The 26,487-nt window shown below is 55.6% G+C and overlaps 2 protein-coding genes across 5 annotated transcripts; one reads left to right on the top strand and one right to left on the bottom strand.

Annotated features, from left to right (window-relative positions):
* Positions 1–265: 265 nt before the first annotated feature.
* Positions 266–26,487, bottom strand: SCNM1 (sodium channel modifier 1). 3 transcript variants are annotated; one of them, XM_040054239.2, is made up of 45 exons: positions 26,372–26,481; positions 22,555–22,649; positions 21,741–21,839; positions 21,223–21,272; positions 21,043–21,100; positions 20,555–20,679; positions 20,267–20,338; positions 19,755–19,874; positions 19,207–19,341; positions 18,863–18,928; positions 18,682–18,747; positions 18,239–18,340; positions 17,956–18,057; positions 17,803–17,845; positions 17,555–17,651; positions 17,244–17,393; positions 16,953–16,976; positions 16,547–16,700; positions 15,987–16,071; positions 15,682–15,711; positions 15,233–15,359; positions 14,703–14,900; positions 14,213–14,260; positions 13,745–13,980; positions 13,259–13,405; positions 12,740–12,819; positions 12,487–12,612; positions 12,069–12,186; positions 11,425–11,603; positions 11,108–11,183; positions 10,510–10,677; positions 10,134–10,221; positions 9,850–9,945; positions 9,050–9,132; positions 8,764–8,922; positions 7,959–8,447; positions 6,954–7,046; positions 6,579–6,721; positions 2,403–2,473; positions 2,132–2,220; positions 1,893–1,993; positions 1,738–1,823; positions 1,181–1,293; positions 985–1,090; positions 266–420 (listed from the first exon to the last, which is right to left on the bottom strand). In XM_040054239.2, the coding sequence occupies exons 1-45, from the start codon at positions 26,401–26,403 to the stop codon at positions 321–323; spliced, it is 5,025 nt and encodes a 1,674-aa protein (XP_039910173.1). In that variant the 5' UTR covers positions 26,404–26,481; the 3' UTR covers positions 266–320. The 3 variants fall into 3 exon arrangements, with proteins under 3 accessions (XP_039910173.1, XP_039910176.1, XP_039910178.1); XM_040054242.2 differs by lacking the exons at positions 266–420; positions 985–1,090; positions 1,181–1,293; ... (2 more) ...; positions 2,132–2,220; positions 2,403–2,473 and adding exons at positions 5,892–6,056; positions 6,277–6,448; positions 24,144–24,298 and having other exon boundaries at positions 26,372–26,487; XM_040054244.2 differs by lacking the exons at positions 266–420; positions 985–1,090; positions 1,181–1,293; ... (4 more) ...; positions 6,579–6,721; positions 6,954–7,046 and adding exons at positions 7,062–7,311; positions 24,144–24,298 and having other exon boundaries at positions 26,372–26,487.
* Positions 3,212–5,060, top strand: LYSMD1 (LysM domain containing 1). Of its 2 annotated transcripts, none has more exons than XM_058419125.1 (3): positions 3,212–3,386; positions 3,700–3,959; positions 4,435–5,060. In XM_058419125.1, the coding sequence occupies exons 1-3, from the start codon at positions 3,291–3,293 to the stop codon at positions 4,547–4,549; spliced, it is 471 nt and encodes a 156-aa protein (XP_058275108.1). In that variant the 5' UTR covers positions 3,212–3,290; the 3' UTR covers positions 4,550–5,060. The 2 variants fall into 2 exon arrangements, with proteins under 2 accessions (XP_058275108.1, XP_039910179.1); XM_040054245.2 differs by having other exon boundaries at positions 3,213–3,386; positions 4,302–5,060.

Genomic DNA, 26,487 nt, shown 5'->3' with positions numbered 1-26,487 from the left:
CTCTCTGAAAAAGATCCCCCAAATGCCCCAAAAATAATAATTAAAAAATCTCCCAAATATCACCTCCAAAATCCCAAAGAAATCCAAAAAATATCCCCAAAAAATCCCCTCAAAATTCCCAAAAAATCCCCAGAAATTCCCGAAAAAAGTCCCCCAAGGTTCTCCCAGAAAACCCCCCAAAATCCCCAAGAACCCCCCCAAATATTAACAAAAAATCCCAACCCAACCACCCCCCCTAAAAAAAAACCCACAACGATTCTTCCCCAAAATTCCCACTTTATTCCTGAGGGTCTGGGGATATCTGGGGACACTTGGGGACATCAGGCCGGTGGCAGCGGTGGCGGCTCCTCCTCGTCAGAGTCGAACTCAGCGTTCCTGTCCTTCACCCAGTTCCCAGCGGGATCCTGGAGCCAGCCCCGGCTGGAACAGAGGGAAATGGAATTGGGGAATTTTAGAGATTTTTTAGGAATTTTTAGACAGATTCTGGAGATTTTTTTTAATTATTATTATTATTATTATTGTGATATTTTGGGGGAAATTTTTTTGATTTTTTGGGGGAATTCTTTTGGGATATATTGGGGGATTTTCCTGGGGATTTTTTCAGGATTTTTAGGAATTGTTTTGGATATTTCTGGGAATTTGGGGGGATTTTTTTGGATTTTTTTTTAATTTGAGGGGGATATTTTTCTGGGATTTTTTTTCTAGAGTTTTAGTGGGATTATTTAGGGATATTTTTAGGGTTTTCTTTTGGATTTTAGGATTTGGGGGATTTTTGGGGTTACTTTGGGGGGATATTTGGGATATTTTTGGATTTCTTTGTTTTTGGGGGGTGGCATTGGGGATTTTTGGGAGAGGGAACTTTTTTGGGGATTTTGGGGGGAATTCTTGGGATTTAGGGGGGAATTTAAGGGGGATTATTTTGGTACTTTTGGGGGGATTTTCTGGGGGTAATTTTTGGGATTTTCCCCAGAATTATCCACCAACCTGCGCAGGTGCAGGTGGTGCCTCAGGATCCGCAGGCGCTCCGGGTTCGGCCCGTCAGAAAATCGGGAATTTCCTTTCCTTTCTGATTTCCTTTCCTTGGGAACACCTGGGGGAGCGAGGAGGGGGCTGCTGGGATTTCCAGGAATGGGGAATTGCCGGGAAAACCCCCTTGAATGAGTGAGGGGGGGGGTCTCACCCTCTGTGTATGTAGGGCAGGGGGTTTCAGTATTCCCAGAATTACAGGACGGCTCCTGGAATTTTTTTGGGATCATCCCAGAGATACTGGCTGGGGAGCTGCTGCCCTTCATCCTGGGAGTGGGGGAAGGGAGATGAGGTGAATCCCAAAAAATTCCCTTTCCTGGGAATTCCAGGGGTTTTCCCCCAATTCTCCTCATCCCACCAGTCCCTATTCCAGGAATTCCAGAGCTTTCCCCCATCCTTCCCAATTCCCTTTCCTGGGAATCCCAAAACTTTTCCTGGTTTTTTCCCTGGTGTCCTTTTCCCATCTTTTCCTGGTTTTCCTCTGTTTTTCCATTTTTTCCCACTGTATCTTTCCCAGTTTTTCTTATCTTTTCCCATTTCCCCCCCATTTTTTTCCCAATATTTCCCTTTTCCCCCCATATTTTGCATTTTCCCCCAATTTTTCCCAATTTTTCCGTACCCCCCCCCCCCGCCCTGTTTTTTTCCTCCAATTTTTCCCATTTTCTCCCATTTTTTTCCTGTTTTCCTTCCGATTTTCCCCGTGTCCCTCACGCGGGTTTCCGGCAGCAGCTGCTGTAGGGAGCGGATTTCAGGAGCGCGCTCCGGGCGATGCGACGGGTGCGGGCCAGCAGAGGCGCCTGGGGACAGCGACAGGGACAGCTCAGGCCACGCCTATCCCGGCCACACCCACCCGGGACCACACCCACCTGCACACCTGGGGCCACGCCCGGAGCCTCCTGCGGCGTCACCTGGGGTCCCTGCGGGGTCACCTGGAGCCAGCGGTGCCGGCCATAGGAACGCTGCAGGCCTGGGGACAGCCAGGGGACACGGGGACATTGTGGGGATATGGGGGACAGGGGACACGGGGACAGCCAGGAGACACGGGGAAGGGGACAGCGCAGGTGACACACGGACAGGGCAGGTGACATGGGGACTCCTCACTCACTGTCCAGGTGCTTCCTGCCCGCCCTATGCAGCAGCAGCATCTCCAGAGTGTCACACACTGGCCGGTGGGGACACAGTGAGCACGCCAGCCTGGGGACAGCATGAGGACAGTGTGGGGACACTGCCACGGCCCCCCAAACCTGCGCCCAGGAGAGGGTGACACTGCCAGGAGCCCCCAAATCCAGACCAAGGGGACGGTGACAATGCCACAACCCCCCCAAACCTGTGCCAGGGGACCTGGGGACACCTTAGGGACAGCAGGGGACCCTCACCTGCCATCACGCAGCAGCAGCGCCTCGTCCTCAGGGATGGCACTGGCCAGCAGCTCGGCCACACGGCGCCTCTGGGGACAGCAGGGTCACCTCAGCATCAGCCCCCCACCCCGCCCTGTTCTCAAACTGTCCCTCACCCTGTCCCTCATCCTGTCCTCAAACAGCCCCTCGCCCTATCCCCAAAATATCCCTCACTGTGTCCCCAAACTGTCCCCCGCCCTGTCCTCAAACTGTCCCCGCTTGACAAAAGGAACCTGGAGACACCCTGGGAACGGCTGGGGATCTCGAGGAGACTGAGGGGACAAAAAGGGACCCAGAGAAGGGTTAGGGGGACACCCGGGGGGACGGAGGGGACACAAAGGGACCCAGGGAAGGCCTCAGGGGACCCGAGGGGTTCAGGCCGCGCCCCACGGGTGAAGACGGCAGTGACGCGGGAAGGCCGGGACTGGTGTTGGAGGTGCCGGGGTTACCCGAGGGGTGCCCAGGGAGGGATCCCGGGGATTCCCGGCCCCACCTGCAACGCCCCGAGCGGCCCCGGGTCGCTCTCGTCGCGCTTAAAGGACATGGCGGCTCCTGCTAGGCCGCAGTCACCATGGCAACCATCACTGACGCTTCCAGGTAGCGCTTCCCAGCGGGCAGTACGCGGGGAAAATCGACCAATCAGCGAGCGTTCAGCGCGGCATGACGGCAGTTGTAGTTCGAACGCGGGGAGTCTCGGTCGAAATGGCAGCGGAGATGGCGAGTGAGGAACTACAACTCCCAGAAGGCGCCGCGAGGCCGCGCCGGTTCGGTGGGGCCGAGCGCGCCCCGTGAGCGGCGGGGCCGGGTCGGGATCCCCGGGCCGGGATCCCCGAGTGGGACCCCCGGGCCGGGACCCCCGGACGGGCCATGGCGGGGAGTGGCGGAGCCGGGACGGCCCCGCGGGAGCACCGCCTGCAGCCCGGGGACACCCTGGCGGGGCTGGCGCTGCGCTATGGGGTGACGGTGAGCGGCCCCGGGGGCCACCGGAGGGACACCGGGAGGAGGGAAGGCCGCGGGGGTCCCCAGGGATCATCCCGGGCCCGTCCTGGTCCGGTTGGCTTCGCTCGCCCATCCTGGTCCTCGTCTCGACCTGTGCCCGGTGTGTGTCCCCTTCTCGGCCTTGTTCCTGTCCCCATGCCTGTCCCTTTTCAGTCCCCGTTCTTGTCCCCATCCTTGTCCTGTCTCTGGCCCTATAGTTGGTCCGCATCCCATCCACTCCTTATCCCTGTTCCTGTCCCCAATCCCACCCTGATCCACCCCAATCCCGACCCCGCAGATGGAGCAGATCCAGCGTGCCAACCGCCTCTACTCGTCCGACACCATCTTCCTGAAAGCCACGCTGCTGATCCCCGCCGCCCCGGGGCCCTTCCCGAGGCACCGGGACCCTCCCGGGGACCTTCCCGGGGACCTTCCCGGGGACGTTCCGGGTCCCTCCCGCCACGACCTCTCGGCCTCTGATTTCCTGCGGCGCTTGGACGCCGAGATCGGTCGCTCCAAGGAGGCCGCGGCACAGCGGCTCCAGAGCCAGGATACCAGGTGGGGACTGGTCTGAACTTGGGGATAAAATCTGGGAGGGAAATGTGAGAAAAAATTGGGGGAAAATGTGGGAAAAACATGAAGGGAAATTGGGGTAAAACTGGGGCAAAACCAGGCTGAAATCTGGGAAAAACTGGGATAAAACTGGGGGAAATTTGGGATAATTGGGGTGAAACCAGGACAAAATTGGGATAAATTTCAGGGAAAATTGGGAGCGGGGGATATTGGGATGAAACTGGGACAAAACTAGGGTAAAACAGAGGAAAAGTTGGGTGAAGTTGGGGTTTGGTGACCTGGGCCAATGGCAGTGCCACCCTGGGTGTCACCGGCGTGTCCCCACAGCCCCGGGCCGGGCAGGGATGACCGCAGCCCCTCGTCCCCTCGGGGGGCCCGGCTGGGACCCCGGCCCCTCACCAGGACCCCGCGGGCGGCCGCGCTCAGGGACACCGAGGATGAGATCTTCACCTTGTGACAGCGGGGACACCAGGGACAGCGGGGACACCAGGAATGGGACACTGGGGATACCGAGGATAAGGCCTTCACCTTGTGACACTGGGGACATCAGGGACACAGGAATGGGACACCAGTGATGCCCAGGACGAGATCTTCACCTTGTGACAGCACTGAGGACATTGGGGACATCAGGAATGGGACACCAAGGGATGGTAAGGAGACCTTCACCTTGTCACATTGAGGACACTGGGGACACCTGGGATGTGACACCAAGGACACCAGGACATGACATCAGGGACACCAGGGGTGTGACACTGAGGACACTGGCAATGGAAAATTGGGGACACCAGAGATGTGACATGGAGGACATCGAGGACACCAGGAACCTGGTCCTGGGGACACCCAGGATGTGACAACCGGGATGTGACACCGGAGGTGACCACAGAGGTGCCACCGCTCCTCCCAGCCGGTGGCCACGTCCCTGCTGTGCCGAGGACCCTGGAGGGGACACGGGGACTTTGGGGACATGTCCTGGTGTCCCCTCCCTGTCCCCCTCTGGGGCTGCAGGGCCACCCCCTGGGGACAGGGACAAGGACAGTGCCACTTCCCCCCTGCCAGCATGTAAATAAACCGCAGCTTTGTCACCCTGCCTGGAGACATTGTCACACCCTGCTCCGGGACACGGTTCCCTTCCTCAGGGACATTTGGGGACATTTTGGGGACATCACTGGCATCAGGAACACGCTCAGCCCTTGGGGACAGGGGGCTGGATCCCAGAACTCCCAAATCCCATAATTCCCAAATCCCTCCCAGGAGCTCCAGGACCCCTCTTCAAACCCCAAATCCCAGGAGAGGCAGGAATTTGGGAACCTCCCTGTACCAAGAAGAATCCGGATCTCAAATTTCCCCATCCCATTCCCAAATCCACTGCCCTCCCACCCATTCCAGAATCTCTGGAATTTCCAGAACCCCCTCTCCAAACCCCAAACCCCATAAATAAACCCCAAAATCCCATTAAAAAAAAATAAAATTCCATATAAAATCCCCAAATCCCACAAAAAACGACTCCAGAATTCAGCAATTCTTCCCATATTTCAGCGCCCCTCCCAGGCTCTATTATTTATAATATTTATATATGGATCCCCTGGAACTTGGGGGGCAAATCCCAGAATTTGGGGGAAAAACCCCAGTGTTTTGGGGGGAAATTTGGGGTTTTGGAGGGAAATCCCAGGATTCTGGGGAAACCCCAGGATTTTGGGGAAAAAAACTGGGATTTTGGGGGGAAACACAGAATTTTTGGGGGAATTCCTGGGATTCTAGGGGGAAATCCTGGGATTTTGGGGGTGCCACCCCCCGATTGTCACCGTGTCACCCCCGATTGTCACCGGGAGGGGGGAGGGGACGCCCAGGGGTATTTACAGGGTGGGGGAGGGGCGTACGTACATATTTATAGGAAATTTCTGGGGGAAAAGGGGGGAGAAATTCCCAACAAAGTGCATTTGTCCGGATGTCCGGATGTCCAGGGCAGGAATTCCCAGCTGGAATTCCCTGGAGTATCTTCCTGGGGATGTTTTTGGGGGAGGGGAGGGAAATTCCAGCCCATCCCCCCCATCCCAGGTTAAAGGTGGGCGGGGCTGTCGGAGCCTGGAGAAAAAAAGGGGGGGGGAAAATGGGAACTTAATGGGGAAATAATGGGAATAATAGGGATGATGGGAAATAATGGGGGAATATGGGAAATTATTGGGGGAATAATGGGAAATAATGGGGGAATAATGGGAAGATGGGAATGGAATGGGGGTGTGGGAAAGGGGACATTGAGGGTGACACGCAGGGTGTCACAGGCTGGGGTGACCCTGGCTCTCACCTGTGCCGGGGGTGGCAGTGCCACTGTGTCCCCGTGGGGCCCGTGACGAGCTCTGGGGGCCGGGGGGTGGCCGCGCCCGCCCAGGGACAATGGGGATGTCGGGGACACTGGGGGCGGTGGCGTCGCCCCCACCCAACGAGCGCAGCAGCTGCTGGTGAGCGGCTTCCAGGGCCTGGGGGGACACGGGGACAGCTGGGGACAGCTGGGGACAGCTCCCCGTGTCCCCACCGATGTTCCCAATGTCCCCAGCATCCCCACTGATGTCCCCCGTGATGTCCCCAGTATCCCCATTGGGGTCTCACCCTCAGCCTCAGCAGTTTCCCTCGCAGCTCCTCCAGGGTTCCCAGGATCAGCTCCGTGTCTCCGAGGGTGTCCCCGATGTCCCCAGGGTTGTCCCCTCCTGGCTGGGGGGGTCCCGTGGGGAGGCTCAAGTAGAAAAAATTCCCTGGAGAAGGGACAGGGGGACCTCAGTGGCCACCCGGGGGCCTTGGTGGCCCTGGGGACTCTCCCAGGGCTGTTCTGGTATCCCCGAGGGTGTTCTGGTGGCCTTTTTGGGGCTCTTGGTGGCCCAAGGTCCCCTCAGGGTGGGTTTTGGTGGCCCCGGGGACTCTTGGTGGCCCTTTCAGGGTTTTGGGGCCCTTTTGGGGTTTTTGGGGGGTGGGGGAGGGACCGGTTACCCTCGGTGCTGGCTCCGCCTCCTTCCCTCAGCTTGGGCTCTGATTGGCTGCAGCTGCTTGGGGGCGTGACCTCCTCCGGCCCCTCCTCCTGGGCTGGGCCCCCAAAGGGGGGGGGAGGGGAAGGGGGGGAGCAGCCCCACCACCAAAATGCGGTGATTAGCACCCCAATTAGTTAATTAGCTCACCAATTAGTTCATTAGCAACCTAATAGGTTGATTAGCACCCCAATTAGTTAATTAGCACCCTAATTAGTTCCTTAGCACACCCAATTAGCACCCAAAATTAATTGGCACCTGAAATTAGCACCTCGATGTTAATTAGCACCCCTAATTAGCATCCAGCACCCCAAAATCAGCACCTGTAATTAATTAGCACCCATTATTAGCACCCAAAATCAGCACCCGGCACCCAAAAGAACCCCAAATACCCCCAATTAACACCAAAATCAGCACCCGAAATCAGCACCCAGCACGCAAAACTGGGACCCAAAATCAGCACCCAGCAGCAACACCCAGAATCAGAATCCCAAAATCAGCACCCCAAATCATCATCCCCAAATCAAAATCCCAAAATCGGAATCCCGAAATCAGCACCAAAACCCAAACCCCAAATCAGCACCCCAAAATCAGAACCCAGCACCAAAATTTGCACCCCAAATCATGATCCCAAAATCAGCACCCCAAACCCAGCTCTGACCCAGGGAAGCTCATGCAGGGAAGGAGACCCCGAATCTGGGAATGGAGACCCTAAATCCCGGGAATGAGAACCCAAGTCCCAGGAAAGGGCAAGGAATGAGAACCCAAATCCCAGAGAGAGACAGGGAATGAGACCCCAAATCCCAAAAAGGAGCTGGAAATGAGACCCCAAATCCCAGCAGATACGATCAGGCAGTGCAGGGAATTCCCATCAATTCCCACCCAAATCTCCCACCCCAACCCTCCCCAATTCCAACCCAAATTCTCACTCCCAATTCCCCCAAATCCCCCCAAATCCCTCCCCCTTCACCTTTCCGGTTGATTTGGATCCCACTGGACTCCAGCCCGTCCGGCTCCTGGGAATCCTGGCTGGACATGGGGAATTCCTGACTGGATATCTCTGAATCCCGACTGGACATTGGGAATTCACGACTGGGCATCACTGAATCCTGGCTGGACATGGGGAATTCCTGACTGGACATCTCTGAATCCCGGCTGGACATTGCTGAATCCTGACTGGACATTGGGAATTCCCGACTGGACACTGAAAAATCCTGGCTGGACACTGGGAATTCCCGGCTGGACATGGCCGAATCCCGGCTGGACATGGCCGAATCCCAACTGGACACTGGAAAATCCCGGCTGGTCATGGGCAAATCCCAACTGGATGTGTGGAATTCCCGGCCGGACGCTCCAGAATTCCAGCCCTGGCCCGAGGCCGTGGGAGTGACGTCGTCCTCGGGATCGGGATCACGGCCTGGCCGGAGCCTTCGGACAATCAGGAGCCGCAGGGTCTCCACTGGGATTGGGATGGGAGGGAGAGAAAAAAGGGAGATTTGGAGTTTTCCACAGGGAAAATGTCCTGGGATGGGGCCGTTTTGGGGTAATTCCAGGGGAAAATAGCCCAGGATTGGGAACAGAGGGAGGAAAAAGGGAGATTTGGGATTTCCTGAGGGAAAACCTTCCCATGATGGGGAATGGAGGGAGGAAAATCAGGGATTTGGGATTTTCCCAGGGGAATGGGGAAAAGAGGAAGGAAAATGAGGGATTTGGGGTTTTCCCGAGGAAACAGGGGAAGGAAAATTGAGGAGTTTGGGATTTTCCAGAGCTCTCACCATCCTCCAGTGCTGCCTCGGCCACTCCAGTGCTTCCCAGGGATTTGGGGACCCCTGGGATGGGCTCAGGAATTCCCAGGATGTGCTCAGGGTCCCCTGGTGGCTCCGGCAGCTCCCGCAGGGGCTGGGCCCTGCCTGAGGAATCGGGGACACGGCCAGCTGTGGGGACAGGGACAGCGTGGGGACAGGGACAATGTGGGGACAGGGGTGGGACAGGGACAGTGAGGGGACAGGGACAGGATGAAGATGGGACAGGAGGGGACAGAGGGGACAGGCCCAGCAGTACCTAAGGGACGCTCCTCGGGCTCAGCCTCGGGCTCGGTGCCTCGGGCCAGCTCTGGGGACACCGCGGGCTCCGGCAGCTCCAGCCTGGAGAAAGGACAGGGCTGGCACTGAGGCGGGGACAGCCACACCAGTGTCCCCATGCCAGCCACACCGGTGTCCCCGTGCCAGCCACACCGGTGTCCCCATGCCAGCCACACCGGTGTCCCCAATCCAGCCACACCGGTGTCCCCATGCCAGCCACACCGGTGTCCCCAATCCAGCCACACCAGTGTCCCCATGCCAGCCACACCGGTGTCCCCAGTCCAGCCACACCGGTGTCCCCGTGCCAGCCACACCGGTGTCCCCAATCCAGCCACACCGGTGTCCCCAATCCAGCCACACCGGTGTCCCCATGCCAGCCACACCGGTGTCCCCAATCCAGCCACACCGGTGTCCCCAATCCAGCCACACCGGTGTCCCCATCCCAGCCACACCGGTGTCCCCGTGCCAGCCACACCGGTGTCCCCATGCCAGCCACACCGGTGTCCCCGTGCCAGCCACACCGGTGTCCCCATCCCAGCCACACCGGTGTCCCCAGGGAGCCCCGGTGTCCCCATCCCAGGAACATTCTGGGGATACCAGGAACCTCCTGAGCTTGATCCCAACCCCATCCCCATCCCTATTGCCGTTATTCCCATGATTCCCATGATTCCCATCCCCATTCCCATTCTATTTATTCCCATTATTTCCATCCCCATTCCCATTCTCATCCCCACATTCCCATTCCCACACTGATCCCCACATTCCCGTTGCCATTCCCACCCGGAGCCGGCGCTGGCCTCGCTCTGGTGCCGTTTTGGTGGCCCTGCGACGCTCCTGGTGGCCCCTTGGACAGCCTGCTCCAGCAGCTCCATCCACCTGCAATTCCAGCCGGGAATTCCAGCCCTTCCCAAGGAATTTTCCCACTCATCCCAAGGGTTTTTACCCCCCAGTGAGGAATTCCAGCCCTTCCCAAGGAATTTCCCAGCCCCTCCCAAGGACTTTTGTCCCCCCCAGGAATTTTCCAGCTCTTCCCAGGGGATTTTCCTGGGGTTTCTGCCCCTCACGTGTTCTTCTCCGAGGACGTCAGCGCCACCAGTTCGTAGATTTGGGGTCCCAGCTCGGAGGTGCAGATGATGAACAGTGCCCGTTTGTCTGGGGGACAGCAGGGTTTTCCCAAAACTGCCAGAATTCCCAGCCCAGGAATTCCCCAAGTTCCCTAAATTCCCAGCATTCCCACCCCCAGAATTCCCCAAATTCCCTGAATTCTGGGTTTTTCCAGCCCACCCGTGGCCACAGAGAGGACAAGCACCGAGCTGAGCTGAGCCCCAATTCCCACATCCCATTTTTCCACAGAACATCCCCCCTTTTCCCACAGAAACCCCCAATTTTCCCACAGAAAATGTCCCAAGTTCCCAGAACTGTGGGAATTCCGGCTCTCACCCGTGGCCACGGAGCGCACGAGCAGGGAGCTGAGTTTGAGCACGGGGCTGAAGCTCTGCTTGGTGTCGGAGGCGCCCAGGCCGCCCTTGCTGTGGCACTTGAGCACCAGCCGCTCGTCCTGGCGCTGCAGCAGCACCAGCAGCTCCTCCAGCAGCACCACATGCAGCTCTGCGGGATTCCAGGCCGCACCAGGTTTGGGGGGAACTTTTAGGGATTTGGGGGCGTCTTTTTCGGATATTTTTTTATATTTTTCGGGGGATTTTTTTCTTATTTTTTGGGAGATTTTCCAGGATTTTTTTGTGGGTCTTTTTTTTTTTTTTTTTAGTTTAGTTTTGGGGGGATTTTGGGGCATTTATTGGGGATTTTTGGGGGGATTTTTGGGGGGGGAGAGTTGGATTTTGGGGATTTTGGGAAGGGGAGGCAGGAGATTTGGATTCCACCCCTCCGATTTGGGGTGGAAGCTCCAATCCTGGAGGGTGGCAGGGAAGGCTCCCAGTTCCCCCAGTGCTCCCAGTTCAGCTCTCCCAATTCCCCTCTCCCAACCCTCCCAGTCCCTCCCAGTCCATCCCAGTCCATCCCAGTTTATCCCAGTCCATACCCACGCTCTTGTCCTTGCCCACCCTCCAGGCCAGGGGCCCCTCGTGGATCATCCGGTGCAAGGTCAGGTCCAGGTTCTGTGGGGCCAAAATCCAAGGGAAAACACCCCAAAATCCATGGAAAAATCCAAGGGAAAAAATGGGGGGGAAATGGGAAAAACATGAGGTAAAATGGGGGTTCCCAAGGAAAAACGGGGTGCAGAAACCAGGTTTTCCAGAGAAAAATGGGGATTCCCATGGGAACATGGGGCGCAGAACTGTTGTTTCCCCTGGAAAATCCCGTTCTTTCCCCTGGAAAATCCCGCTGTCCCCGGCATACCCGGAACTGGGCGGCCAGCGGGTTGCTGGTTCTCTCCAGGGCCGTGGTGTCCAGGCGCCTCTGGTGCTCCTGCAGGCGCCGCCGGTTCTCCGCTCCCCGCACGGCGTCGTTGACGAAGCGCACGATGTCCCGGCACTGATCCCGCGCCCGGCACAGCTTCTCCTGCTCCGCGGAGCCCGCTGGGAAACGGGGAGCGTCCGTGGAAACAGCCGGGGGAAAATCCATGGGACAACAGGGAGAATCCAGGGGGAAACCAAGGGATTCACAGGGAAAAATGGGGAGGAAAATGGGAGGAAAAACGGGGAGAAACGGGATTTCCAGGGAAAACTAGAGGAGGGAATTTGCGCTGAACCCCTGGAATTGCGGGGGTTTTCCCGTGCTGAACCCCTGGAATTGCGGGGTTTTCCCGTGCTGAACCCCTGGAATTGCGGGGATTTTCCCGTGCTGAACCCCTGGAATTGCAGGGGATTTTCCCATGCTGAACCCCTGGAATTGCGGGGTTTTCCCGTGCTGAACCCCTGGAATTGCGGGGTTTTTCCCGTGCTGAACCCCTGGAATTGCGGGGTTTTCCCGTGCTGAACCCCTGGAATTGCGGGGTTTTCCCGTGCTGAACCCCTGGAATTGCGGGGTTTTCCCGTGCCTACCCTCGGTGCACTTGATGATGCTCTCCAGCAGCAGCGGGTACTTGGTGAGCCGCTGCATCTCCGACACGATCAAATCCTTCAGCTGCAGCCGCCGGCACTGCGGGTTGCTCTCAGCCTCCTGGGAATGCAGAATTCCCAAAAGTCCCAGATCCCTCAAATCCCCAAATCCCCGAATTCCTGACCCTGCTGGGGAGAAACTGGGAGAAAAGGGAGGGAAAAGAGAGGGAAACAGGGAAAAAGGGGGAAAAAGAGAGGGGAAGAAAAGGAGAAAAGAGAAGGAAAAAAGGGAGAAAAAGGGAAAAAAGGGGGGGAAAAAGGGAAAAACAAAAGGACAAAAATCGGGCAAAAAAAAGGGAATAAAAGGTGGAAGTAAAGGTCATAAACTGGGGAGGAAAAATCTGGAAAAGGGATCCCAAACCTGCATGAAAAGCTGGAATCTGCTCTCCTTGCGCTGCTTGGTGCGGATCAGCTCCAGCGCGATGGACTGGCACGAGCAGAACGTGGCTGCCACCCTCTGGAATTCCTCCTTGGCAGTGCCGTCAAACTGGGAATTCCCACAGGAAAACCGGGATCGCTGGAATTCCTGGAATTCCCCAGACTGGGAGCCCCGGGAGGGACTCTGGGAATGCCAGAATTCCCCGAATTCCAAGGACTGGGAAGGCTTTGCTTACCCGGGCCAGCAGCAGGTCCCCGATGTGGCGGATGATGGGCCCCTCTTCCCGGAGTTTTTTCATGGATTCCCAGAGGGAATCTGGGAATGGAGGGACAGAAAATGGGGATGGGGGTGTAGGAAAAGGGGGGAGGGACGGGCGGGGGGAGAGGGGAAAAAGAGGGAAAAGGGAGGGGAAAAAAAAGAGGGGAAAAATAGGGGGAAAATGGGGAAAGGAGGAAAAAAAGGGGAAAAAAAGACAGGAAAAAGAGGGGGGGAAAAGGGGAGGGGAAAGGGGAGGGAACGACAGGAGGAGAGGTGAGGACACCCAGAGCATGGCCTGGGATGGGAAATCCTGGGAAAAGCGGGATCTGGGAAGATGGGAATTGGGGAAGAGCCTCCTGCGGATCTCAGTGGGGTCAGGAGTTTTGGAAGAGCGGGATGCAGGTGGGAATTTGGGAACCGGTGGGGTCAGGAACTTGGGGATTTCAGGGATTTTTGGGAATTTCGGGAATTCTGGGACTGGGGAATGTGAGCTCACTGTGGACACCGATGAGGTCGGGCAGGTTGGGGAAGAGCAGCCCCAGCTCCTCGCGGCTCAGCAGCTGCTCCCGGCGCAGGCCCTGGTAGAAGAGCAGGTCCAGAACGCGCAGGATGCGCAGGTGGGAGAACTCCGTGCTGAACAGCTCTGGGGACAGCGAGGGGACAGTCAGGGGACAGCGAGGGGACAGTCAGGGGACAGCGAGGGGACAGTCAGGGGACAGCTCTGGGGATAGTGGGGACAGTGAGGGGACATCAGGGACAGTGAGGGGACATCACTGGGGTTTGGGGACGTTGGGGACATCAGGCATACCCAACCCCGACAGCAGGAGGAAAAGAATCCCAGGAATTACCCCCAAATCCCAGGAATGAGCCCCAAGTCCCAGAAATTACCCCCAAATCCCGGGAATCTGCCTCCAGATGCTTCCCCCCAATTCCAGCCCCCCTCAAATCCCCGGAATTCCCAGGACTCCTGGAATTCCCGCACCGTTGATGACCTCCTGCCGATCCACCTCCCGCTGGGACAGGTTGGCCACCAGCTCCCGGCTCACGGAGTGCTGCCAGCTCTGGGAATTCGGGGAATTCTGCTGCCAGGTTTGGGAATTCTGGGAATTCTGGGATTCGAGATCTGGCTCCAGGTCGGGGCCAGGGCCCTGCTCGTCCTCCAGGAGGTGAGGGAGGAAAGGATCGGCTCCGAAGCCCAGGCTGGGAGAGTCCATGCTCCTGGAAAAGTGGGAAAAGTGGGGAAATTGGAGGGAAAAATCGGGGAAAGAAAAAGGAAAAAAAGGGGGGGAAAAATAGGGGAATTTGGGGGAAAAAAACGGGGAAAATGGAAAGAAAATGGGAAAAAAGGGGAAAATAAATGGGAAAAAACGTGAGGAAAAAGGGAGAAAATTGGGAAAAACTGGGAAAACTGGGAAAACTGGGAATGGAAATTCCCAGGGGAGTCACTCACCTGCGCCCCATCTTTGGCGTGTAGGGGGGAGTGGGATTTTCCAGGGATCTGGGAAAAGTATGGAAAAATCACCCTGGGGTGTCTCCAAGTCTCAAACCTTCCCTTCCCTCCCTGCAGCCAACAGCGTTTTCCTAAAAATCCTCCGGGAATTTGGGATTTCCAGCCCAGATCCTGCTGATTTTCCACGGATTTTCCTGGTTTTCATGGATGGCAAAAAATCCCAAGGTTTGCAGCGAAAGATCCCTTTTTAGGGATTTAGGGCAGAACCCCCCAGATTTAGGGGAAAACCTCAGGACTGAGAGGAAAAAATCCTGGGATTTAGGGGGAAAACCTCAAGAATTATGGCAACAATCCCAGGAATTACAGGAAAAATCCCAGGATTTAGAGAAAAAAATCTAAACCTGCCCAAATCCCAAACCTCCCCCATCCCAAGCCTCCTGATATCCGTGCCAAAGCCCCGCGGAGCCGCGGGAATCGTGGCCATTCCCACCTGTTGGAGAGGCTGGAGGCGGAGGACGATGCCGAGTGCAGCCGCGGGGTCTCGTTCCCGCTGTTGTTCCCGCTGTTCCCGCTCTCCATGTCCACGTCGCTGCGGGATCTGGGGACCAGCTCGGATCTCCGGGAGCGCCGCAGCTCCTCCCGGCCCTTCAGGCTCTCCGAGCGGCCCAGGCGCACCTCGGAGCGGGAGCTGCCCGAAATCCCGGGATTTAGGGGAGAAATGGGAATTGCGGGGAAAAAAGCCCAGGAATTTAAGGCAGAAATCCCAGGATTTAGGTGGGAAAAAAACAATTGAGAGGGAAAAACTTGGGAATTCCAGCAAAAATCCCATGATTTGTGGCAAAAAACCCCCCAGGAATTCCAGAAAAAAAATCCCAGGAGCTGTAGCAGAAATCCCAGGATTTAGGGTAAAAATCATGGAATTTGGAAAAAATCCCTGGGATTTGGGGGAAAAACCCGGAATTCAGGGGCAATACCGGGCTGGGGAATCCCCAAATCCCGGAATTCTGGTGCCACTCCCACCTGTCAGACTCCAGCAGATCCTCGGGAATGCTGCCGGTGGAGAGGCGCTGGGAGCCGGGATCCGGGAGCTCCCCGTGGCTGTTCTCAAAGTGCTGGATCATGGTCCGGACATTGCCCGGCTTCACTGCTGGGAAAAACCCCGGAATTCCATCCCAAATCCCACATTTCCTGTCAATTCCTGTCCCAAATTCCTGTCCTAAATATAAAATTTCCCATATCACATCCTAGATTTCCAGCCCAAATCCCAAATTTCTGTCCCAAATTCCCAAAACCAAAATTCCCAACCTCAAATCCCAAATCCCAACCCCCCCAAATCCCCAAAATTCACAGGAATTTGATCAAGGAAGGAAAAAAAACAGGAATAAACCCCAAAACCAAGACAAAAATTAAAAATTTTAAAAAAAAAGGAAAAATTAAGGAAAAGCAACAAAAAAAATGGGAATTTTTACCTTCTACAGGGGACAGGGGGACATGAAATGCTGGAAAACAAAGAGGAGATGTCAAAATTCCCAAAATCCCGGGAAAAAAATGGGAATTTGGGAATGCTGATGGGATGAGAATGGAAAAAAAACCAGGATGGGAATGTGGGAATGAGGCCGGGAAAAACCCAGAAAAAAACTGGGAAAATCCCAAGAAAATCCCTGGAAAATCCCGCAAAAACCCTGGGAAAATCCCCCTGAAATCCCTGGAAATGCCTGGAATGATCCTGCAGGCAGAGAATTCCTGGATTTCCCTGGAATTCCGGGGCACTCACTGCTCTGGGAGGAGCTCCGGGGTTTCCCGATGTATTTCAGGATCGGGTTCTGCCTCTGCTCCTTCTCCTTCTTGGAGCTGCTGCTCTGTTGGGAAAAGAATCCGGGAATCCACCAGAATTCTGGGAATTCCCCAGCCCAAATCCAAGAATTCCCAGCCCATATCCCGGAATTCCAGAGCCGCTGGAAAAGGGACGGGGAAGGGATTTGGGGATTCCCAAAGTTTGGGAGGGATTGGAGAGGATTTTCCTGGGATTTGGGGCAAAAATCATGGAATTTAGAAGAAAAATCCTGGGGCATAGGGAAAAAAATCCAGGATTTAGGGGAGAAATGCCAGGATTGAGGTGAAAGATGATGGAATTTAGGGGGAAAACCACAGAATTTAGGGAAAAATCTCGGAATTCAGGTCAAAAATCCAGGGATTTCAGGAGAAAATGACGGAATTTAGATCAGAATTCCCGCAATTTGGGTCAAAATTCCCGGAATTCCACCGAAACCCCCAGGTTGGAGTCCTGAGAGCTGTTCCTGGAGTTTTCCCCAAGGAATTTCTGGGAATTCCCACCTTTTTGGCCTTGGGAAAGAAGGGCAGCCACTTGTCCTTGTCCGGGATTTTCTCGGAGGCTCCGGGATTGCGGAATTCCCGGAATTCCCGGTTTTCCCGCAGCCGGATCCCGGCGTGCGCCATAAAGGTGCTGAGGGCGAAGGCCATGGGAGAGCTGGAAAACAGATTCCAGGGGGTGGAAGAATTCCGCAAATTCCTGGAATTCCCGGGATTCTGAGGGGCCGGAACGGGCAGGGAAGGGGGGAAAGGGAAAAGGGAAAGGAAAAGAGGGAGAGGATTCCACAAGGAAAATTGGGAATGGGAGGAGAAAAATTCCACAGGGAAGCTTGGGAATGGGAGGGAAAAGTCCCCCAGGGAAAAGCGGGGAATGTCCCCAATTCCCGGTTTTCCCCTGGGATCCGCTCACCTCCGCTCCTCCTCGTACTTGGAGCTGCGGGAAAAGGAATTCCTTGGATTCTTCCTTTCCCAGTCCCGAAACTCCCAATCCCAAATTCCCAAGTCCCATCCAGAATTACCAAATTCCTGGGGGTTCTCACAAGACCTCCTCGAGGTGCCCCAGCTTCGTTCCCAATCCTGATGATCCCAGCGGGAATTCCCCTCCCAAAATTCCCATTCCCAATCCCAAATTCCCAATCCCAAATTCCCGTTCCCAATCCCAAATCCCATCCAGAATTCCCAAACTCCCGGGAATTCTCACAGGATGTCCCCCAGATGCCCCAGCTGCCGCTCGGCCACCGTGCGCTCCCGATCCCGGAATTCCCGCGGATCCCGCTGGGCGTTCCCGAGCTCCAGCTCCTGCAGCTCGTTCTCCCCGTACAAACTGCCCAGGCCCAGCGTGCGCTTGGTCCTGGGGAGGGAAACAGACGGCATTGGGAAAGACGGGAATTCCTCAATTCCTGAAATTCCCAAACTTTGGGCTCTGTGGGAAAAGGCAAAAAACCCCAGGATCAGGAACTCCTGGAACTGCCCAAATTTAGGATCTTCCCGGGCTTTGGGGCTGCATCCCACCTGTAATCCTGGAGCTGCTCCTGGATTTCCGGGAGAACGAATTCCTGAGCTTCCAGCAGGGCTGGCCGCAGATCCTCGCCGCTCCGGAGGCGGATTTCTGGGAATTGGGGAAAATTTGGGGTGTTGGGAATTCCCTTGATTCCAGAGCTCACTCCCAACCCTCGCCCAGTTTTCTTGGGGTTCCAGGAAGAGTTTGGAAATCCCCAGGACCCTTTTCCCACGGAAAATTCCTGGAATTCCGAACTCACCGATCTCCACCAGGAGCTGCTCTGACACCTTCACCCGGAGGGGCTGAAAAAGAGGGAAAATCCATCCCAAAATCCCGGACAATCCATCCCCAAATCCCAGAAAATCCTCGCCAGACCCCGGGAATTCCACTGGGATGGGGATCCTGCGCTCACCGCGCTCCTGTCCAGGAAAACATTCCAGATGTCTCTTCCCAAGGCTCGGGAATCCTTGGGATTGCTCTGCTGGCAGCAAACCTCGGAGCACAGGTGGAACAGCTGCCGGAAAATCCGGGAAAAAATGGGGAAAGGGGATGGGCAGGAATTCCAGGGATCCCAAGGGGAGGACATCCTGGGAATTCTGCTCCATCCATGATCTGGGAATGCCCTGGGAGGTGCCAGAGGTCAGGAATGGGATCCCACAGTCAGGAAAATCCCGGGAATTTTGGGAACTCCTTACCAGAGGAGTGGGATCGGCCTGGGAGAAGAGGAACCTGAGGAAAACTCCCAAATGAGCTGGGCGGGATTTGAGAATTCCCAAATCCTGGAACACAGAATCGCTCTGGGAACACACAGAGGGAAAAGTGGGAATTCCGATGGAATTGCAGCTCCTCAACTTCCAGAGGGAATCCAGGGAAAAACCTGGGGCTGGGAGGGGTTTATCCCAAAAATTCCCAAAAAAATCCCAGGGATCCTTCCCGAAAATCCCAACTAAAGCAGGAGAGGGAATGCTAGAAGTCTTCGAAATTCTCAAAATTCCTGAAATCCTATCAAAAATCCCACCAGAAATTCCCAAAAATCCTCCCCAAACCCCACCAGTGATTCCCCAAATTCCCTCCAGGAACTCCCCAAACCCCACCAGGAATTCCCACCCCCGTTCCCATTTTTTCCTGGAATTCCCACCTCATTGCTGGCACATCCCGGCTCACAATCCTCCTCGGGGCCGATGATTTGGGGCCTCCCTGATCCCTATCCCAAAAAAAACCCAGGATCAAACTCCGGGAATGGCTTTGGGGACCCCTATGGGTATTCCTGGATTTTTCTGGGATTTTTCCAGGATTTTTCGCGGATTTTCCAGCCCCACCTGATCTGTGGGGGAGCTTCGGGGGCTGCCGGGCTGGGAAAAGCCGGAATTCCGAACCTGGGATCCCTGGGAACAGGAATTTTGGGATCAGGAGCCAGAAAAAAAATTACTCAAATTCCCAAATTCCTTGGAAATCCCAGGAGAAAACTTCCAGAGAGGGAAAAGGAGGCGGGAATTCCTGGGGATCCCAGATTTTGGGGGGAGCTTTTCTGACCCTCTGGAAGTGTTTCCACCCATCCTGGGATTTTCCCAAATTTTTCCTTGAATTCTCCCCCCCCCCTTTCCCCAGTTTTCCGAACCCCACCCGCCCTTTTCCCGGGTTTTTCCCAGAATTCCAGGCTCACCTCTCCAGGACTGGATTCCAGCCCTGCCTCCCCATCCTGGGACTCCCTGGAAAATCGTCCGGGGAGCTGCGGGGAGCCCGAGGCCGAGCCCGGGATCTGGAGAATCTCCCCCGGGAGCGGCCGGGAGCCTGAATCCTGGGAAAAGGGGAAACACGGGAATGGGGAGTCCGGGAATGCAGATCCGGGATTGTTCCAGGAATTCCCAGTGCAGGAATTCCTGGGAAAAGCAGATTTGGGGTCCTGGAAAAGGTTCCCAGAACTCCCAAGGCAGGAACGGGAGAATTTCAGGAACTCCGGAAACTTCCACTGGAATTCCCAGGAAATGCAGCTTTGGGAAGCTACAGGGTGGAAAAAAGGGAATCCCAAAAATCCGGGAAGGAGGAAATTCCTAAAATTCCCCAAATTCCCACCAACTCCCATAACCAACCCCCTCCATTCCCATTTTTCCTTTTTTTCGAGAAAGCGGGAAACTCCCAGAGCTGGGAAAAGAGTGGGAAGGGCTCAGGACCGATCCCGGAATTCCCCAACTGCCCAGAATTCCCGGATACCGCGGATCCCTGGGACTCCTGCAGGATTTTCAGCTGGAGCTGGCTGAGGCGGCGCCGGGCTCCCTCCAGCTGCTCCTCCACGGCCGCGCCCGGATTCCGCAGCAGCAGCTCCTGGAAACGCTGGGAAAGAGATCCCAGAACATCCCAAAATATCCCGAAAACATCCCAAAACATCCAAAAAACATCCCAAATCATTCCCAGAACATCCCAAGGATTCCGCAGCAGCAGCTCCTGGAAACGCTGGGAAAGGACAGAAATCCTGAGGGTTCCCGTCCCAAAATACCCAAAAAATCCCTTAAAAATAAAAATAAAATTAAACCCCACCCCCCGAAACAAAAAAAAGAATCCCCAAAAAATCCCCCAAAATCCCAGGGATTCAAGGATGGGGTTAAAGGGTTTTTTCCAGGGTTTTTCTGGGATTTCTGGGAAAAGTGGGAAAAATGTAAGAAGAGCGGGAAGCTGTGGGAAAAGGGGGATCTCTCTCTGGGAACAAGCGGGATCCGCGTGCGCACCTGCAGCTCGGCCTCCTCCTGGCGCAGCATGTTGCGCAGGATCTGCGCCGCGTGACGCTGCACCTCCGGGTCCTGCGGGAATGACGGGATACCGGGAATGATGGGATAACGGGAGTGGCGGGATAACAGGGATGGTGGGAACGGCCTGGGGGAGTTTTGGGATCCCCGATGGAATTCTGGGATCTCCTGGGGGAGTTTTGGGGCCACTTGAGGGAATTTTGAGATTCCCTGCTGGAATTCCCGGCTCCCCTCTGGAATTCCAGGTTCCCCTCTGGAATTCCAGCTCACCTGGAGTGGCCTGGGCTCGGTGATGCGTTGGGGACATCCCGAGGGTTCCGGCTCCTGCTGGGATCCCGTAATTCCCCCGGATCCAGGGGGGGATCCCAGCAGGGTCAGGGCCACATAGGCGCCGGCTGGAAAAAAAAGGGGATACAGGAATGTCAGGAGAAACTCTGGGAAAGTCTGGGATAAAGGGCATGCGAGGAGGATTTGCAGGAGGAAATTTCCAGGAAAATGGAGGGAAAGGATTTCCAGGAAATATTTGGGATAAGGAGGTGAGAAAGATTTCCAGGAAAAACTAGGGAAAAAAAGCGAAAAGGATTTCCAGGAAAAAAATTCCAAGTAAAATTTTCCAGGAAAAATTTCCAGGAGAAATGAGAGTGAGAAGGATTTCCAGGAAGAGTTTGGGATGAGGGATAAGAAGGATTTCCTGGGGGGAAAAACAGCTGGAAACACTTCCAGGAGAAAATTCCCAGGAATTCCAGCCCCATACTCACACTTGATCAACTTCACCACTTCTAGGTGGGAGCTGTTGGTCACCATCGTCCCGTTCACCTGGAAAAAGCAGGGAAAAGGTTGGGAAAGGGGCTGGAAAATGGGGATTTTCTTGGGAATTCTCCTGGGAATGCGGGGAGGAGGGATTTGGGAATGTGGGAGAGGAATTTGGGAATGCCGACCTTGACGATCCGGTCACCCTCCTGCACCCCCGCCCTCATGGCAGCCCCACCTGGAGACAGGAACAGAGTCAGGAACACATCCCAGATTTTCCTGGAATATTCCATAGGGATTTTTCACTCCCTCAACCCCCCAACCCCGAAACATTCCAGAAGGAAAACCCTGTTTATCCCACATTTTCCTGCCATTTCTCCAACAGTTTCTCTTTTTTCCCCCTCCATTTTCCCCTCCATCTCCAGATTTTCCCGCCATTTTCTCCCCCAGGCTGAGGCTGGATGAGGGATCCCTGGGGATCGTCTGGCCTGTCCAGCCCCGTGTCCGTGTGTCCAGCCCCGTGTCCGTGTGTCCAGCCCCGTGTCCAGCCGTGTGTCCCCGTGTCCGTGTGTCCAGCCCCGTGTCCGTGTGTCCAGCCCCATGTCCGTGTGCCCAGCCCCATGTCCGTGTGTCCAGCCCCGTGTCCGTGTGTCCAGCCCCGTGTCCAGCCGTGTGTCCCCGTGTCCCCGTGTCCCCGTGTCCCCACCTGGCCGCACGGACTGCACGAGCACGACGCGGTCGCCGCTGACGGTGAAGCCGAAGCCATGTTGGTCCCGCTGGATGATCACACAGCGCTGCACCAGCCCTGCGCCACACGGACACACGGACACACGGGGACATGGGGACACACGGGGACACGGACACATGGACACACACAGACATGGGGACACGGACACACGGGGACACACGGACACATGGGGACACAGGGACACACGGGGACACGGACACACGGGGACACGGACACACGGGGACACGGACACACGGGGACACAGACACAGGGGGACACACGGACACAGGGGGACACGGACACACACGGGGACACACACAGACAGACACAAGGAAGGAGAAAGAGGAGGAAGAGGAGGGCATGAGGATCCAGAGTCTGGGTTTGGCTCTGGGGAAGCCCCAGGCACCAGGGGCTGAAAGGCCCAATGGTCATCCATGGACACACGGGTCATTGTCCATCCCTGACCATCCCTGTCCATCCCTGTCCATCCCTGTCCATCCATGGACACACGGGGTCATTGTCCATCCCTGTCCATCCCTGTCCACCCCTGTCCATCCCTGTCCATCCATGGACACACGGGGTCATTGTCCATCCCTGTCCATCCCTGTCCATCCCTGTCCATCCCTGACCATCCATGGCCTCAGGGTCACTGTCCACTCACCAGCCGGGACTCTGCAGCCCCGAATCCCCAAATCCTGACATTCCAAGAGCACGGGAAGATCCGGAAGCCCACCCTTGGCCCCGAGTGACCGCTGGGAGTGACCGTTCCCGGAATTCCCACGGGAATTCCCACCTGTGGATTCTGAGGTGTCCGAGGGCTGCCGGTGGTGGCCGGGGGACCTTCGCTCCGAAGGGGAATCGCTCAGGGAAGAGGAGAGGCTGCTCAACCTGGGATGAGGAACAGGAATTTGGGAATTTTGGAATTTGGGAATGGCCGGAGATGAGCCCTGGTCACTCCCAGGACAGTCGGCCACACTCTCCGGCCGCTCTGGAAAATCCCAACCCATGGAGAGGAGACTCCGAGCTGTGGCGACCACCGGGACATCCGCAGGAATCTCCAGGAATTCCTTGGACACCTCCAGGGATGCGATCCAGCCCTCCATGAGCCCCTCCTGATGCTTCCCAACCCTTTTTCCATGGAAAAATCATCCCAAATATCCAACCCTGGCACAGCTCGAGGCCGTTCCCTCTTGTCCTGGCCCCGTTCCCTGGGATCAGATCCCAAATCCCCCCTGGATCCCCCTTTTCTCTGGGATGAGCGTCCCCAAGGCAGAAATATCCCAGGAGAAATCCCTCAGGATTTCCCAGCCCCATTCCCAGCTCCTTCCCATCCCCTTTTTCCAGGCCCCAGACCTGGGCACCACCCTGGACATTCCCGGCCGATCCGGAGGAGACTCGGGATTAACCCTCGGGATTATCCCACGGCCGATCCCAGGTCAGCCCTCGTTATCCGTAACAAAAATCCCTTTTTTTTCTCCCCCCAAATCCCCAAATTTTGGGATTTGTGGCATTCCCAAGACATTTTTCCTTCAAAACCCCAATTCCAGGAATCCCCCCAGGCCCAGCCAGGGGTGATCCAAAGGCATCCAGAGGCTTTTCCTGCCCCTGGCATCAGCCAGGGCTTAACGAGGCTATAAAAAACTCATTTAATTCAGCTTAATTAAAGCTCCTTAATTGCCTCAGGGGTGGCCAAGCCACAGCAATTCCCGCAATTCCCATTCCAGTGGAGGGATCCCAGCCCAGTTCTCCCTTCCCAGATCCCCAAAAAATTTCAAATTCCCCCAAAACCTGGAGCCTGAAATGGGCAAATTTGGCCAGGATTGCGCCCAAGCCCCAGTCACGAGGCCTCGTCCACAGCTCCCAACAAATCCTGGCTTTTGGGGGATTCCCACGGAAATGCTAGATCTGTTTCCCAGTTTTCCGTGGGGTTTTCCAGCTGGGAATTCCAAATTTCTTTGGGAAAGGAAGGCAGTGGTCAGAAACGTCAGAAAATGGGAATTTTTTCCATTTCCCTGGAATTCCAGGGGCAGCTTGGAGGACCTGAAGGATTTTCCCATAAAATTCACGAGTTTTTATGGAGCAAGACATCGGAAATATTGCAGGGTAACGGCGCAATTCCCAGCTTTTCCCTGAATCCCAAACCTTTCAAAGCTTTTCCCAATCCCCACCCGTCATTCCCACCTTTTTTTTTTTTTTTTCTTTTTTTTTTTTTTTTTTTGGAAATCTCGCTGGGAATCTCCCACAGGAAATCCGGGCTCTCCGAGAAGCCAGAATTCCCAAATTCCCACCAGTTTTTATGGGAACAAGTCCAAATTTCCAAATCCTTTTCCCTCAGAAAATCGGGAATGTGGGAAGGGCTTTGATTCCCAAATTAATAAAAACCTCGGCATCTCAGGGAATTCTTTTCCCCCCACATTCCAACGGCGGCCGCCGAGTTCTAGGAGGAATTCCGGGAGTTTGGATCCCGCTCGAATTTCTCCCCGGATTTGCAACATTTGGTTCCCTCCCTGCTGGGGGCTGCGACTCTGCTGCTCTCCCTGGAAAAACACCAGGAAAAAACGCGGAGAGACGGGAGAAAAATGGGAATTTTTTTCCCCATTTTTCCTGCTTTAAACCCTGGTTTATCCCAGGTTTCCATGGGATTTTCCAGCTGAGAATTCCAGACCTGCTGTGGGAAGAGATGGGAAGAAACCCAGTGGTCGGGAATGTTGGAAAATCGGATTTTTTTCCCATTTTTCCTGGTTTAAACCCTGATTTATCCCAGGTTTTGGTGGGATTTTCCAGCTGGGAATTCCAAACCTATTTTGGGAAAAGACTGGAAGGAATCCCAATGGGATGACACCGCCCAGGGTGATCCCAAATATTGGAAAAGAATTTTTTCTGGGTATTTTTGTTGGTTTTTTTTTTTCAGGAATTCTCCACGGGAATTCTCCAGGAAGCCACTCTCAATTCCAGCTCCAAGAATTCCCAGCAGGGTAATGATTAATGGGGAGCCACTCCTGGAAAAGTGGGAAGTGGCAGAGCTGGTTTGGCCGGGAATTCCAGATCCTGGGAATTCCCTCTCCCGGGGGGATCCTTTTTGCCATTCCCTGGGAAAGGGAATCCATGGAATTCTGTGGCTGGGAGGGATCCCAAAATTCCTGGGATGAGGAAGGGAAACATTTCCCTGTCCCCGGGAATGGAATTGGGCACTTCCAGGGGCGGGGAATCCACGGGAAAACCTGGGCCAGGATCCAGGATTTATCCCTAAAATCCCAAATAAACCAGGACAGGGAATCCTGGAATCATTTGGGATGGAGTGGGCAAAGACCCTGGAATTTGGTGGGAAAATGATCCCCAAAATTCCCGGGATCTGCTTCTTTCCCAGGGCCCCAAATTCCTCACTTTCCACTCAAATCCATGTGGGAAAGACACCGTGGCTGCAGCAGGTACCCCAATCCAGGAATCGCCACCTAAATTCCTGAATTTATCCCAAAAAATGCTCCAGGGTTTTCCAAGGGTTTATCCCACACAAAATTCCTGAATTCCTCCACAAAACAAATGGGATTTTCCCAGGATTTATACCACAAGAAAAGCCCCAAATTTGGCTTAAAATGGAGTGAAATAAACCGGGAAAGAGCCAATTCCCAGAGGCAGATATTGGAAATATCCCAAAAATCAGAATGGTTTGGGATATTCCCCCCCACACACTCCCAAAACCTGGGAGTTTTATCCCAAAACGCTCCCCTGAGGGATTTAGGGGAAAATGGGATGGGCTGAGCTCTCTCCATTCCCATAATCCCAGAACTTTATCCCAAAATACTGCAAGGACAGGGTGGGGACTTCAGGGCTGGGCTAAGCCCCCCTGAAATTCCCCAAATCCCGGAATGAATTTTATCCCAAAATACTGCAGGAATGGGATGGTGCAGGCTGAGCCCTCCTAGAACTCCCAAATCCCCGAATTTCACCCCAAATACCCGTCTTCTCCCCCAAGGAATGGGATGAGGGCTCCAGGATGAGCTGAGCCCTCTCCCTGAACCCTCAGATCCCAAAATCCCAGAGTTTCACCCCAAAACACTGCAGGGACGGGGTGCGGGATCCCGGACGAGCTGAGCCCATTTTCCCCCAAGCCCTAGAGCCCCCAAAATCCCAGAATTTTCCCCCAAATCACCGCTTTTCCCCCAAGAGATGGGGCGGGAGGTCCAGACAGGGCTGAGCCCCCTCCAGGAACGCCCAGAGACCCAAAATCTCAGAATTTCACCCCAAAATCAGAGAGTTTCACCCCAACGCGGTGCAGGTACAGGGTGGGGGGTCCGGGACGAGCTCAGCCCCCTCCTCTAAACCCCAAAATCCCATCATTTCACCCCAAATCGCTGCTTTGCTCCCGAGGAACGGGGTGAGCGCTCCGGCACGAGCCGAGCCCCCTCCCCTCACCCCCAAACACCCCAAATCCCAGAATTTCACCCTCAAATCCCAGAATTTCCCCTCAAATCCCCGCTCCCCCCCGCTCACGGGAAGGAAGCGGGGGCTCCACCCGACCCGACCCCCCCTTCCCCTCACCCTGAGCCCCGCAATTCCGCCCGGCTCCCCTCGGGCCGTGCCCACCGCGGGCTCTCCCCTCTCGCCCGTACCTGTCCGGGGCCTGCGGAGGCCTCACGCTCATGGTGGAGGCTCCGTCAGGGCTCCCGGAGCCGCCGCCCCGCTCCGGCCGCCCCCGCCACCATCCCCGGCCCCGGCGGCTCCGGTG

The sequence above is a fragment of the Hirundo rustica genome, unplaced genomic scaffold (assembly GCF_015227805.2).
Source record: "Hirundo rustica isolate bHirRus1 unplaced genomic scaffold, bHirRus1.pri.v3 scaffold_61_arrow_ctg1_1, whole genome shotgun sequence".
Taxonomy (NCBI): Eukaryota; Metazoa; Chordata; class Aves; order Passeriformes; family Hirundinidae; genus Hirundo; species Hirundo rustica.
The sequence above is the reverse complement of the archived record's forward strand: the minus strand, read 5'-3'. Positions and strand labels throughout refer to the sequence as shown.

Excerpts from the sequence above, each read along its gene's own strand:
- SCNM1 (XM_040054239.2), bottom strand. The coding sequence starts at position 26,403 with ATGAGCGTGAGGCCTCCGCAGGCCCCGGACAG. Across the intron at positions 17,846-17,955 it reads TTTTCCTGGACAGGAGCGCG|CCCCTCCGGGTGAAGGTGTC; the intron begins GTGAGCGCAGGA and ends CCTCTTTTTCAG. Across the intron at positions 1,994-2,131 it reads GGGCAGGAAGCACCTGGACA|GCCTGCAGCGTTCCTATGGC; the intron begins GTGAGTGAGGAG and ends GGCTGTCCCCAG.
- LYSMD1 (XM_040054245.2), top strand. The coding sequence starts at position 3,291 with ATGGCGGGGAGTGGCGGAGCCGGGACGGCCCCGCGGGAGCACCGCCTG. Across the intron at positions 3,387-3,699 it reads CGCTGCGCTATGGGGTGACG|ATGGAGCAGATCCAGCGTGC; the intron begins GTGAGCGGCCCC and ends CCGACCCCGCAG. Across the intron at positions 3,960-4,301 it reads CTCCAGAGCCAGGATACCAG|CCCCGGGCCGGGCAGGGATG; the intron begins GTGGGGACTGGT and ends GTGTCCCCACAG.